We start from the raw sequence: 14,391 nt of genomic DNA, 5'->3' as shown, positions 1-14,391 counted from the left end.
TAATGTAAAAAAATCGCACTCTAGATAAAATCAAATTGAAAAATCATTTGCTTTCTGTTTGCAAGTTCAATTTTGTGATTGTTGCTGCCTAAATTTGTGTTAATTTGTGATGGTAATGAAATCTAAACTTTGTTTCTATATTACTTTTAAAAAAAAAATTGATGCAAAAACGAAAATTTAATAAATCGTCGATCTAAAAAACCAGAAGACCCTGATACAAAGTATCTATATGATACAAGAAAATATTTAAACAGGAAATTAAATAATAGTAACATGGTTATAGCTTATCTCTCTCTCTCACACACACACACACGACGTGCATTTAGGATTCATGTGCCATGCATATCTCCAGCATTTTATTCAATGATACTCCATAGTAACGACATTTTTAATTCTTCAAACACTTCAATTATTGAGTGTTTTGATGTGTTAAAATAAATAAATAATAATGTTAGTGAATGACCATGTGTATTAAGCGATCTGGAGAATAAATGAATGAGGCTGCGTGTTTATATGTAATTAAAACCAGCATCACATCGCACTAATTAAATATGTGACTGAGAAATCCATTATAACATTTTCCTCACCTAACCAAAGGTGCCAGTGCCAACCGGGTTGAGGCAAACAGTCAAATAATTGAGCTAAATGGCTCCAGACAAGGGCCCCAGCATGCTTGACTCATGAACAAACCTAGTCTCCCTCGCGTTTATTGATATAATCAAAAGAAGACGAATTAGTAAACAGTGGTTGATGACATGTGTAACAGCGAAATAGGGTTTGTGACCATTATAAAAGGCCGCCACTCCCCACCGAGTTTTGTGCAGCATCACCAAAATGGATCGACATCTAAACAAGATGCTCCTCAACTTGTTACTTGCGTTCTTCGTTGCCATTGTGTTTGTCACTCCAATCTCTATCGCCGATGTCCAGCCTGACGCTTATAAGCCGCCACGCTCTCCATACAAGCCAAAGCCGCCGCCACACAAGCCGCCTTCTCCATACAAGCCTCCGAGCACGGTAGATACTGAGGCTGAAACTCAGGTGGACGGCCTTCCTCAGGGATATCACAAGCCGCCGATGCGTGGTCCACCGAAGCATAAACCACCAAGCACGGTAGAGAATGAGGCTGAAACTCAGGTGGACGGCCTTCCTCAGGGATATCACAAGCCGCCGATGCGTGGGCCACCGAAGCATAAACCACCAAGCACGGTAGAGAATGAGGCTGAAACTCAGGTGGACGGCCTTCCTCAGGGATATCACAAGCCGCCGATGCGTGGGCCACCGAAGCATAAACCACCAAGCACGGTAGAGAATGAGGCTGAAACTCAGGTGGACGGCCTTCCTCAGGGATATCACAAGCCGCCGATGCGTGGGCCACCGAAGCATAAACCACCAAGCACGGTAGAGAATGAGGCTGAAACTCAGGTGGACGGCCTTCCTCAGGGATATCACAAGCCACCGATGCGAGGGCATGGCCCACCGATGCGCAAGCCACCGCCGAAATACAGGCCACCCACTGCCAATTAGGTTATGATCACCACAAACTCTATATGCATGAAGCACATATATGTGCAGAAATAAGAGTACTCTTGGCTCATGTCTAATGTCCTTTTCATGTAATTATCAAGTACGTACTGTTTGCTATATGTGCGTGCTTGCATGCTTTTAGCTACTTGCTTTGTGCGCATGCGCCTGCGTAAGACTTGTTCATGCTGTTTTGTAATATATAGCTCGGTGATGGGAATTCACGTTTGGTTCTGCTCTTGTTAAAGTAAAATATGTGTTTGTGTTTGTGAGTAGAAGGATTCAAGTCCCTCTAGGTAACTCATGCGTGTGTTCTCTCACTATATGTGTGTACGTGTGCGTGTTCGCGGGATAAGGGCTTTACTTTAAATCTGATGGACAGATCATGCATGATGGTAATTATAAACATAATTAATCTAATAAATAATTAGTGAACACATCTTGATCACCCGAGTTCTGACGTCCGGCCGCCGGGTGGTGGTAATTGAACATGTAAACGCAGCCACTGCATGATTACAAATTATTTGTGTTAATTATCTGGTTCGGCCCCAATATAACGATATGGATTGACTGTAACGCATTTACTAAAACAAAGGAAAACTTCGCTTCACATATATATGTGTGTGTATCTCCTAGCCCTGGCCGGAAAAGTAACATGTATGCTACATATATATATGTCTATATTAACTAGATCATGTATATGGTAGCCAATACGTACAAATTGCAAGTACTTGGATACACACACACACACACTCATACTCCGAACTCACAGTCGCGCGTACGTATACTTTTGTATAATTCCAACAAAAGCGCAGATAAATGCTGGACAAATTAAAGATGAGGACTTTGCAGATAAATGCTGGACAAATTAAAGATGAGGACTTTGTCGCGTTTTTGACTCTTTTCTCTTGCGGTGGGGTTGAGGGGAGAAAGGGACACTGTGACGATTGACGATTATAATTATAATTTATTGAAGTTCTCAGGTCACAGCTTAATAAAGATCTAATACTCATCCTTTGCCGACTATCCTTTGTCTAAAAAAATATCCATTACAGAAATGGGCCGCCGGGGCCCCGCATTAAGTATACGCCCTCAGGTTGTGTGTGTTTAATTTATGTCTAAAATCTGAATCTGTGAGATTCGTCCTTGATGGGCTAGCGAGGGGAAAATAGGTCCGTTGGGATTTAGATGTCTCAAATCAAATTAGACGAGTCCTGGATTAAGCATGATCTCATTATCTGTAGCACGGGCACGTTCTATTAAATAAGCGTAAAGATAAACATTTGATTAAATTTTGTAAAGTGTCTTGGATCATAGATGGCAGGAAAATATTGTTGTTGGCAAAAGAAAAGGTAAGAAACATATTATTGGATGACGTATCATTTTATTATAATAAATAATATTTCTTCTAAATTAAGATTCTAGATATGCATATAGAGACGGCTGGCCAAAAGAAGATATGGCTGGTTAAAGAGGATATAAATTATCGGGTAAAAACAATGTATTGATGAGCACCATAAGCTCATTATATCTAAAATATTTTGTGGTGTGTTCAGTATCCTGAAATATTTTTTCAGGTACGTCCAACACTCTAAAATATTTTGTGATATATCTAGCACTTTAAAGTATTTTGTGGTACATCCAGCACTCTAAAATATTGTTTAAATACACGTTTAGAATCAAAAAATATTTTCTGATACATCAAGTACCAAAACAAAAAAATATTTCAGAATGTTAGATGCAACACAAAATATTTCAAAGTATTAAATGCATCTAAGTAAATAATTCGAGCTGTTGAATGCATCTAAACTCTCTTTAAAATTTGATGCAATCCCACTTTTTCTCTATTTATTTAAAATTGTTCCATTTTCTTATTCATATTAACAATTGAAATTAGTAATTTTAGTTCTTCTAATTAAATTATTGACAACTTTTACATAAAAATCACATCAAAAACTGAAAAAAAAAATTACACCACTGAAAAAAATAGTATGCTAGATGTATGAGAAAAATAAAATCAGGGTGTAATTATAAGGAAACTTTCTTTAATTTTTTTTAATTAAAAAAATGCAGGGGAAGTAGGTTTTTTTTTGTTAAAGCATTGGTATCTTCATATTGGAGACAATCCTATTCGAGGTATTGTCGGGCATTAAATATAAGCACTTCTCCCAGTAAGAATTCAAATCTTAATTCACCACGTTGTAAAAGATTAACCCTTCCTGTTAGACCTAGCTCCCGTTGCTTGGGGGGAAAGGAGTTTTACTTTAGCCAATCACGCATGCGGGATGCGTTGATGGTAATGGATTTGATGAGGAGTGACATGGAACTTGTACGATAGAAAAGCCACTCAAAAAAAAAAAAACAAAGTGGCGGTGTCGCCAGACGCCAGGGCCCAAGCACCAAGTTTCTGGACCGCTGAGATGTTGACTGCATTCCGTACAGAAAATAACATTTGGGGAGGGTCCATTTGTAATGCCAGCCCCCGTTGCTAATTTGTTTTTTATTTTAAAATCCTTTCATAAATCAGATAAAATTTTGATGCGTCACCATCTTCAAATTTATATTCCTAAAAAAATTTTACGTAAATTTTATTTTTTGCCTGTTACAGCTTACAAGATCGTCATCCGAATTTTAACATAACCTTTTTTGAAAAAAATAAAATATTGCGTGAAGGTTTATTTTGATGAAGATTTGATGACAAATGTTTTGGACATGGTACTTAAGTTTTCTTAATATTATTGTTCTCAAATGATGATTTTTTTTATGCTAATAACTTTTATTTTAAAGAATTAAACTCAATATGCCCGCTTAAACTAATAGGATGAGAGCTGGATAATCAAACAATTACTTTATAAAATTAACAAGTCAAAAATAAAATCTTATATGAAATTCAATGGGAAAAGTCACTTTTTATCTGTCTACAACACTTTCAAAACCAGGGGATCAGCAAGAAGCAAGATAAATGTGAAGGTATGGTTTCATCGCATTCAAAGTTCTTTGCACAGATTTCTTCTGCGGCAAATTAATGCTCCAAATTTAGTGCGCAGCTCTCTCAACAATGACTAGATTTTATCAATTATTTATTTGATTTGAGGGGGAACGAAATGTAGGAGAACATGTTAATGAGTTCAATTTTAATAAATAAATGAGATTATCAAATTTTAATAGGAAAAAGATGTAAGAAGAAAGAGCAGAAAAACCACTTAAAAAAAATTTGAGTACCGTGGTACCTAATTTACAAGAGAAGAAGGTATTGTGAATAATCACATTTCCTTTTATCTATACAAAAACTTAAAAACCTAATGAACTTTCAATAAATAGGACACTTACTCTCTTTTTTGTTTTGTTGACTGAAAATAGGACACTCACTCTAACCGCGTCCCTCTGAATAAGTCTAAGGAAATTAGGCTAAACTACAAATCTACCAATAAAATATTCTGCCAGAGGCACCAACCACTATAAATTTTGTTTATGTGTAAAAATATACATAAAATTTTGAAAAAATAGCAACAAAAAAAAAGACCACTGAAATATAAAAAAATTGCACACAAGGACCAGTTTGTAAAAATTATTATCAAAACCCATACTATTGTTGTCATGTGTCTTTATTTGTAATTTTTCTATTTCAGTGGTCTTTTTTTAATCATTTTTTAAATTTTTTTAAAACAGTACAAAAATACTAGGGACATTAACGTTAACCGTTTAACAAAAATATCAACTAAAAAAATAGTACAAAAATACATATAAATTTTTTGAAATGGTGCAAAAATACACATGTAGTTTTCAGTGATTGCAGCATTTTTGTATCTATTTGAAAATTTTATGCATATTTTTGTACTTTTTTTTTACTTATATATTTGTTAAACAGTTAATATTAGTTGACTTAATGGTCATAATTTTTATATCATTTTAAAAACTGTATGCATATTTTTACATTTAAAACAATTTATGATATTAGACTTCCATGATGAAATATTTCATGAGCAGATTTGTTTTTTTTTTTTTGGTTGGAAAGTAGATTTGTATTTTAGTCCAAAGTAATAACGCGCGTACACTAACAGATCAGCATCATTCACATCGTAACGTTAAAAAGAGCATACGGCAACCAAGTCATAAGCCCAACGGCAGAAACATAACAAAAAGACGTCACGCACCGACTCCAAACGAACAAATTAAACATATTAAAAAATTAAGTACAAACAATCAAATTAAATATATTAAAAAGAACCCAAACGAAATATCAAGATCCTCATTGAGAAAACTTTTAAAATTTTTAGATTCAGTTCTGAATCTAAAAATTAGATAACTAATTTACATATGTTACGAATTAACTAAATAAGTTGTTCGCTCCATTTAATCTTCATTAAAAGAGCTGGTTAACTAATTTAGATATATTAAAAGAGTTGTATAAATTAATTAATCATAACAAATATGATATATATTGAAAAAAATTAATTTGAGACGGATTTAATGAATCAATTATCATTTATTAATTATAATAAAGTAGTTAAAATGATTTATATTAGAATTGAGTACTTGTTAATATCTTATATTTGGTGCGAAAATAAAGTCTTGAGGATGGACTACATTTAAGATTAAGGGCCTGTTTGGATGATATCCAAAACCATGGTTTGGAAGGCAAAACCATGATTTGGATAAAATGCCATCCAAATAGCCTCAAATATTTTGAAACCATGGTTTCAGGTAAAACCATGGTTTGCTTAGAAGCAGAAAAGAGTCGCTTCTGGGGGTGAATTGGGAGTGTCAGATGAGGCAACGGTCTAATTGACCAAAAGCATCGTTTCTTCCTTCGCCAACCGACACTTTCACTGGAGTGAATATAATCACTGGTCGACACTTTCAGCTTGCCTCTTTGCCCTTCCTTCGCCGTCGCTGCTATGAAATTCTACACCGGTGAGATCGTCTTGGGCTAGTGAAAACAAGGGCTGGTTGTGTGTTTCTTGGCTCGCCAAAACCAGATCAAGCGTTGGGTTGTTCAATCCATCCATCCTCGGTTTCCAATCTCTGCCGTTCAGTTTGCCCAGTCAGGTTGCCATCATCGTCATCGTCATCATGCATGACGACGGTGGAATGCAGCTTAGACTTGGGTTTGGCTTTCTGGTTTCAAGCAACAAAAGTGCCCTGATCCATTTCACAGTAATGCACAGAGAATGAAACAGTTGGCCACAATTGGAGTTTGCACTGAGTTATAACATATCCAGAGAACTAGAGGGGTTTTTTTTTTTTTAAACTTTTGGGCTAGAACTAGAGCGGATTATAATTAGAATTAGAAAGTAGAAATAAATATGAATTGCACCCAAAAACAATTTTAAAAAGTATACTTAATGAAATAAATATGAATTATACCCAAAAAAATATAAATATGAATTCTCATTTGATTAATACAATTTTTTTGTCTATCAAGTTTACTTTCAATTTAGTTTATTAACAATTTTATTTCTTTAAATCAAAATATATTATAAAATTTATCCCTCATATAATTATCATATTAACTTATGTCTTTTTTAGCAATTTGCACATGTAAAAAGTGTTTTTAGTAATAACTATCCAAATACTTCTACTTCTCAGAATCAATTTTTCACAAAATTTATTCATCACAAAATCTATTCTCCCCAAAACTTATCCTTCAGAAGCTATTCTCCAAATCATGGTTTGGTTTCATCTAAACACCCCCTAATTTTCTTTAGCAAAAGGGATATTACTTGTTGGATTGAGCCATCCAAAAGTGCCCGACAAAAAGAAGTCAGCAAGGAGACGGAAAAATGAATATGCCGAGCTGCGCTTTGGACTGGTGGTTGAGCAGATCTTCAAATGTCGTCATATGATATCTACCAAACATAGTATGCTTCTTGTTATTCCTGGAACAATGCTCACCACAGGCAGGACGCTTCAATTTAAGTCAACTAATGGCACATCGTATTCATATGGTTAATGACCGAAGTTAATACGAAAACACCCAATTTAAAATGTGAGCTGATATATGGATGCAATTTTAAAAACAATTAAGTAAATGAAATATAGCGTTAAATTACAAGTGTTTGAGGACCTGAGAGTAAAGGTTGTGATGATCATACTCTTGTATAAAAATAAGGCTAGAGAAGTGTGTGTATAATTCTCCATTCCTAATGTGAGATTTATTTAACTTATTTGATTAGATTAAAAAAAATTAGGTAAGTTAGTTAGTTGTAAGAAACATGACATATTTTTCCTAAAACACCATAATCATCTTCTTTAATACCTTATCTCCCTCTTCTATTTGATTATGATTGAAAGAACATCAATAAAAGTAATTTAGAAAAAAATTAATAAATATGAAAACTGAGTCTTACATTTAGAACTAAAATCAACTCAATAATTATATCATACATTAAGAATCAGAGGAAGACACACACGTGTGTATGCGTGTATAGCGTGTATAGCGAAAGGGATAGGAGCGAGGACCACACGAAGCTTTACTGAAAGCGCGGGGAAAAAAAGTCACCGCCCTACGTGGGAAATGGAGAAAGCCAACGTTTGAAGTGTGAACATCCTCCTTCTTCTTCACTACTGCCCCTAATCTGTCCCCCTCACATTGATTATTACAGCATTAATAATGTCTCCATAAACCGGGCTCTCCATGTGTCTCCTTTCTATTCAGATCCCATGAATATTTTTCCACAACATTAACGATCTGTAAATTAGAATAAATTCATAATAATGTATGGATATTAAGAAAATTTTCAAACTTATATATCATCTATATTCAGAACGACAGATGGAATGGGGTAACAATTGTCAATATTTTTCACTCAACTAGAAACGGAATCAGTTTGGAGCTTCAATGGAAAATTAATGACTTTTGTTTGTGAGAGACGTTGGGAGGACAGTAAGACCAGCCTTTGGAGTAAAGCAGATGGATTTGAAGTGAACAAGCTGGCGGGCCCACAAATATTTGAAAGACATACAATTCAACAAAAATTGAGTTATCATGCGAGCACGTTGCGTCAACGTTTTCAACTGGAGAGGAAATCATAGAAGACCCATCGAGTGTGAAACCGTTGACAGTCGGTGTCTGGTGACATGATGAGTGACGTTGCATCCCAGGATCTTATACTATAAAAGGAGCACTCGCATCTTCTACTCCTCACACTCGACCCATCTAGCTTTCATCACCATAATATGGCTTCTAGTATTCTGCTTGTGTTCTTCTTAGGACTGGTGCTTCTCATCAGTCCACTCACTGCGGATTTCCATCATGAGCCTTTCCCTCAACACAAACCACCTAAGCCTGTTGGTGAACCTCCACAGGGAAAGCCATTTCCAGGTGACAAACCACCTAAACCAATAGATGAACCTCCAAAAGGAGAGAAGCCACTTCCGGAAGATAGGCCAATGCCCGAACCAAAACCCAAAGGTGATAAACCCCCTCCAAAGAATGAACCACCGCATGACCTTGATCACCTTGGACATCGTTTAGAAGAAGAAAGGCCATTTCCCGAACCAAAACCAAAAGGTAAGAAACCACCTCCAGAGAATGAGCCCCCACATAACCCTGATCATCCTGGACACCGTTTATCTGAGGAAAGGCCATTCCCCAAACCAAAACCAAAAGGCGAGAAACCACCTCCAGAGAATGAGCCACCACATGACCCTGATCACCCTGGACACCGTTTAGAAGAGGAGAGGCCATTCCCCGAGCCAAAACCAAAGGATGAGAAACCACCTCCAGAGAATGAGCCACCACACGACCCTGATCACCCGGACACCGTTTAGAAGAGGAGAGGCCATTCCCCGAGCCAAAACCAAAGGATGAGAAACCACCTCTAGAGAATGAGCCACCACACGACCCTGATCACCCCGGACACCGTTTAGAAGAGGAGAGGCCATTTCCTGAACCAAAACCAAAAGGCGAGAAACCACCTCCAGAGAATGAGCCACCACACAACCCTGATCACCCCGGACACCGTTTAGAAGAGGAGAGGCCATTCCCCAAACCGAAACCAAAAGGCGAGAAACCACCTCCAGAGAATGAGCCACCACACGACCCTGATCACCCTGGACACCGTTTAGAAGAGGAGAGGCCATTCCCCGAGCCAAAACCAAAGGATGAGAAACCACCTCCAGAGAATGAGCCACCACACGACCCTGATCACCCCGGACACCGTTTAGAAGAGGAGAGGCCATTCCTCGAGCCAAAACCAAAGGGCGAGAAACCACCTCCAGAGAATGAGCCACCACACAACTCTAATCACCCTGGACACCGTTTAGAAGAGGAGAGGCCATTCCCCGAGCCAAAACCAAAAATTGAGAGAGAGAAGCCGCCACAGGATCCTCATCACAAGCACCCTCCTACTTGGGAAAATGCTAAAAAGTTGCCAAGAAAAATGAAGCCCGAATTGCCTCGTAGGCCTCCCCATAAACCTCCAATGAACTGAGCATATAGAAGATTAGTACCATGTAATATTTTAAGACTAGAATAATGGCATGTTGTGTTTATCATGCTTTGCTTACAATTTCTAGTTATATGTATGTTACTCTCTACTGTGATTCGCTGTGGTTTTGTAGTCCATGTGATTGGAAAGGCACTTGTTATCGGCGCTTGTTATGTATTATATTCAGTGGTGCTCTATTTTATTACTTTCATATTTGTCTTGCTTCTCTGCCTTATATATCTGTTTCATACTTCTGGCTCAAAAAAAAAAATCAAATCACAAACTTTCCCTTTTGGCTAAGTACTGTAGTCGTATCTCATTGCATGCATAAGAGTAATGATTTTAACTTCCCAGCTACAGGAGTACCAAAAACGAGCAAACTCCTTTGTCAGTACATAAGACAGGCCATTTAATTAGTACTGTATTCAGTAAAAACGGCCCAATAATTTGGCCCATCTATTCCATATAATCAAGAACCTTTTGTTGGCCTCTTTTTGGTCAAGTAACGAGCTAGTTTCATTTGACCATTAAAGGCGCTACTCTTCATACATCGACATAACTGAACCGAATTGGCAAGGCCGAATCGTTTTACCAAACGCCATGCGCCCAAACAAGAAACATGGAACGCTATGAGATATAAATAATGGGTAATAAAAAAGGAAGCAAAACACTGAGATGAGTGAGAAACAACAAATGAAAAAGAGGATTTGGAACACACCACTGCTGGGTTACTACATAATTTACAGGAAGATTTGTTGGGTCTGGGTAGCTATCGTCGAGTGATGATCTAGTTGGGATTTGTCCCCCTTTGTTCAATTTTTTTTTATTTTAAAAAAAGCAAGTAAAACAGAAGGAAATACACCGTGCCGCCGCATGAGGAAAATGGAAGCATATAGAAAGAGAAATTTTTTTAATGAGTTTAATTTAAAAAATTGGAGAAGTAAGATTTTAAAATTTTAATAATAAAATATGTAAAATAAAAGAGTAATAAAAATTAATTAAAAATTTTTAACTCAACTTCTCCATTTTTTTAAATCGAGTTAATTAAAAAAATTTCCCTCATTTTTCCTCTATTTTTCTCATACCAAACACACCATGAACTGATTTGTAAGAGAAAGAGGAATGTCTAACGCTCTAGTCTCTACTTCCCTGCAGTTAATATCTCTGCCATTTGGTTAATGCCATAATATATTACTCCTCCGGTCTTTAATATATGATCTAATTGTTGAGTTGGTTTTGGTCCTAAATATAAGATCCATTTATTATATTTATCAAGTTTCTCTAAATTACCCCTATGAATACTCTCTCACCATAATCAAGTAGAAGAGGGAGAGGTGGTATTAAGAAAGATGATTATGGTGTTTTAGGAAAAATATGTCACATTTCTTATAATTAACTAACTTACCTAACATCCTTAATCTAATCAAATGGTTGAATGGGTCTTATATTAAGGATCGGAGGAGTATAAAATATTATTATAATATTAAAAATAAAAATATATATGAACAAAATTAACTTACATATAAATAAATATTATCATAAGCCACCAATACTCCCGCTATTCTTTTTTAGGAACCACACAGCAAACACCCAAAAAAAAAGGCAATTCAATAAGCCGGGCCCTTAATACCGCATTCAATAAAAGTGGTCCGATAAATCGGCCCATATATGGGCCTAAAAGAGCGCCAGTCTTATGATTTTTTAAACTAAGGATACACCTAATTATAAAATTTTATTTATAAGAATGTCTTATAATTAGGACGGAAAGAGATAGTAGTTAACTATCTGTATCAAGAAGGCTATATTCTTTTTCTGGCAAGGAAAAAAGAAGAAGAAGAGAGGCTATATTCTGTTACCAGAACGATTTAAGCGGGAGAATATTCGATGTGCCGAAAAAAGAAACATGGGGCGCCATGAAAAATAAATAATGGTTAATGAAAATGAAGTGAAACGAAAGGAAATATATATAGTATGGGGTTAGTAGGTCTAAACAAATTAGAATTTCACACGGAGGTTTTAAATTGATTTGTGCGACCCTATTTGATTTGCAAAACTTAGTGGGGCATTTATTTGTAATTCTTTTTTTAACCCATTATTATAACTTTTTAACTTTCTCATGATTTACTTATCGGGTAGCCATCCCTAGATTTGATCCTCAGTTTTGGCTTACCATGGTTTGCTTCTTGCCCGGAGTTTTTCCTCACGCATTGTTAGGTTCAAAGGAGCATCATCAGAAAGAGGACGGCAAGAAACGAGAGAGCTTAGCTTATAATGAAAAGGAAATTAGAGTGCATTTTATTTTTTCCCTTGTTCAACTTGAGACAAAATTCAACGTTTTCTCTTGTTTGAAAAATGTCAACAAGCTTTTATCTCACTTTCCAAGCAAATTAATGTCATTTGCTTGTTTTATCATAATTGTTTGAATCTTGGATCTTCTTTATTATTATTCAAAATTTTTACTGCTGTATTTTTTTTTGAATTACTTGATAAATTTTACCGCATGTTATAATATCAATTTAAATAGTTTTATTATAATATTTAAAAATAAAGCCTTATCACTAAATTATATGAAAACTGATTTTTATTATCAAGCATTGGATATTCCCCTTCCAAATTTCCCATAGTTTTAGAAGGTTTATTAAAACTTTACCTCCCATTTCCCCCTTTTTAACCAAATGAGTAAAGAGGAGGGTTTTCATAACCAAATAGACCTTTAACCAAGGAATTTGTCTTGTCAAACACGCAAAATATCAATTAAAGGTCTTGGCCTTTTATCGACATTTTAAAATAGAAAACCAATAAAGAAGAAATTTTTTTAAGGCTAAATTGAAAATTGTGGAAAGCTAAATTAGAAATATCTTGGAAGTCTCAGTTATAATTATTTTTCAATAAATATTTTTTATATGATACTTTGATAATTAATCAATAACAACTAGTTATATCCCTTACTGAAAATAGATCTCAGTCGTTGAATATGCATGCATCCATATAAATATTATTGAATGTGTGCGAGCTATATGTGTGCGGCTCTCAAACCCCATGATTAGGGAAAGAAAGTTAGGTAGCAGTGCCTGTCAAGAATGATGTGTTTGACGAAAAAGACTGAAGAGGTAGTTGTCTAAAATATTCCCATTTGTTAGTGTTAGGTGAATTTCGTAATAAAGTAAGAAATTACTAAAAGAGCCCGAATCTTTCAATGTAATCGCATAACTTACAGTCTGAAGAGACGGAGCCAGCAGGGTGTGGATATGATTAAGGTTTGCGAAAAATGGTATTGATGAAAGCACTGACTAATTGCCATCGCATTATTATTAGACTTAAAGCAAGATCTATTTGTGTTAAGGTCTCTATCAATATCACCAACTCTGTTTAAGAAATCAATTAAGATCAGTCCAGCTGTTAGTCTCTGTTTTAATTTTCAACCACAGGAAGTTTAATCATCGCAAGAAAGTGAGGAAAAAAAAAAGGAAAGAGATACATGGAGGGACCCCTTATGTCATGCTTTTGTATTATTGTGTACTATATATTGATGATAAGACCCACGCAGAGCAAAAGATGAGGGTTCCCGTAATTAGCGTGATTAGGGGCCTCATCGCTTATGATAATTAATAAACAAATTAAATTAAACACGCGGCATTATATGCGGTTACGCAACAAATTTCCATAATTTTAATACTAAATTTCCAAAAGAATAAACTTCTCATTGAGAAAAAGAACAATGGCTTTTTGCTGCTTTAGGAAGTTTCGCTGCGAGAGAGTCACTACTGTAAGTCCAACTGCTACCACCATCTGATTCGTGGCTTTTCTTTTTCATTATTTTTCGCAACAAGACAATTGTAAAGTCTTGTATCAAGGGTCAAGGAAACATATAATAATAATAATAACAACAATAACAATAATAATAATAATTTTAAAAAAATTTTGTGCGAATGACAAAAAAAGGTTTTTGGAATAATTATTTTTATTCTGACCTATATGAATATGATGTTCGAATTTAATATGATAGTATCGGATATTAAAAAATACATTTTAAAAAAAGTACACCTCTACCCAAAATGTTAAATTATTCAGATCCCTTACTGTAAATGTTTCTTATCTAAATAAATAAACAAGTGATTACATCGATCTGACATTAGGCCGTCTCCTAAAATTTTTATGCAATAATTATGTGTTGACGGTATTATTTTTGTTTTTTGGGCCAGCTAACACAATCGGCTTAACATATCATCATCATCATCATCATTAAATGTTCAATGCCTTCAAAACAAAATTCAAAAACATGCACAAGCCAATACTCAATTTAAGACCTCAATTAGGGGTGGAATTAGGCCAGGCGGCCTGTGGCCTGGCCTGTAAATAGCCTGGTCTGACCTGACCTATTTAGATATCAGAACAAGCTCAGGCCTGTAAAAAGGCTTGTTTACTTTATCAGGCC

At 35.6% G+C, this 14,391-nt stretch overlaps 2 protein-coding genes and 1 long non-coding RNA gene across 5 annotated transcripts; 2 read left to right on the top strand and 1 right to left on the bottom strand.

Annotated features, from left to right (window-relative positions):
• The first annotated feature begins 809 nt into the window (after window positions 1-809).
• LOC114736968 (early nodulin-75-like) lies at window positions 810-1,799 on the top strand. 2 transcript variants are annotated; one of them, XM_028924851.1, is made up of 2 exons: window positions 810-1,382; window positions 1,470-1,799. In XM_028924851.1, the coding sequence occupies exons 1-2, from the start codon at window positions 835-837 to the stop codon at window positions 1,525-1,527; spliced, it is 606 nt and encodes a 201-aa protein (XP_028780684.1). In that variant the 5' UTR covers window positions 810-834; the 3' UTR covers window positions 1,528-1,799. The 2 variants fall into 2 exon arrangements, with proteins under 2 accessions (XP_028780684.1, XP_028780683.1); XM_028924850.1 differs by having other exon boundaries at window positions 810-1,386; window positions 1,474-1,799.
• A 6,877-nt stretch (window positions 1,800-8,676) lies between these two features.
• LOC114736965 (early nodulin-75-like) lies at window positions 8,677-10,161 on the top strand. 2 transcript variants are annotated; one of them, XM_028924848.1, is made up of 2 exons: window positions 8,677-8,939; window positions 9,335-10,161. In XM_028924848.1, the coding sequence occupies exons 1-2, from the start codon at window positions 8,704-8,706 to the stop codon at window positions 9,957-9,959; spliced, it is 861 nt and encodes a 286-aa protein (XP_028780681.1). In that variant the 5' UTR covers window positions 8,677-8,703; the 3' UTR covers window positions 9,960-10,161. The 2 variants fall into 2 exon arrangements, with proteins under 2 accessions (XP_028780681.1, XP_028780680.1); XM_028924847.1 differs by having other exon boundaries at window positions 8,677-8,942; window positions 9,338-10,161.
• LOC114736969 (uncharacterized) lies at window positions 9,185-9,806 on the bottom strand. The gene is made up of 2 exons (XR_003739379.1): window positions 9,742-9,806; window positions 9,185-9,543 (listed from the first exon to the last, which is right to left on the bottom strand). It is a non-coding gene; the product is annotated as an uncharacterized LOC114736969 (long non-coding RNA).
• Window positions 10,162-14,391: the final 4,230 nt, after the last annotated feature.

Source organism: Neltuma alba, unplaced genomic scaffold (assembly GCF_004799145.2).
Source record: "Neltuma alba isolate B1F8T4 unplaced genomic scaffold, ASM479914v2 tig00013393_pilon, whole genome shotgun sequence".
Classification (NCBI taxonomy): domain Eukaryota; kingdom Viridiplantae; phylum Streptophyta; class Magnoliopsida; order Fabales; family Fabaceae; genus Neltuma; species Neltuma alba.
This window is presented reverse-complemented; position numbering and strand designations above follow the sequence as displayed.

What these genes read in the sequence shown, in the direction of transcription:
- LOC114736965 (XM_028924848.1), top strand. Translation starts at nt 8,704, where the DNA reads ATGGCTTCTAGTATTCTGCTTGTGTTCTTCTTAGGACTGGTGCTTCTC. An exon ending in CCCGAACCAAAACCCAAAGG is followed by an intron (nt 8,940 to 9,334) that starts TGATAAACCCCC and finishes AAAACCAAAGGA; the next exon opens with TGAGAAACCACCTCTAGAGA.
- LOC114736968 (XM_028924851.1), top strand. Translation starts at nt 835, where the DNA reads ATGGATCGACATCTAAACAAGATGCTCCTCAACTTGTTACTTGCGTTC. An exon ending in CCGATGCGTGGGCCACCGAA is followed by an intron (nt 1,383 to 1,469) that starts GCATAAACCACC and finishes ACCGATGCGAGG; the next exon opens with GCATGGCCCACCGATGCGCA.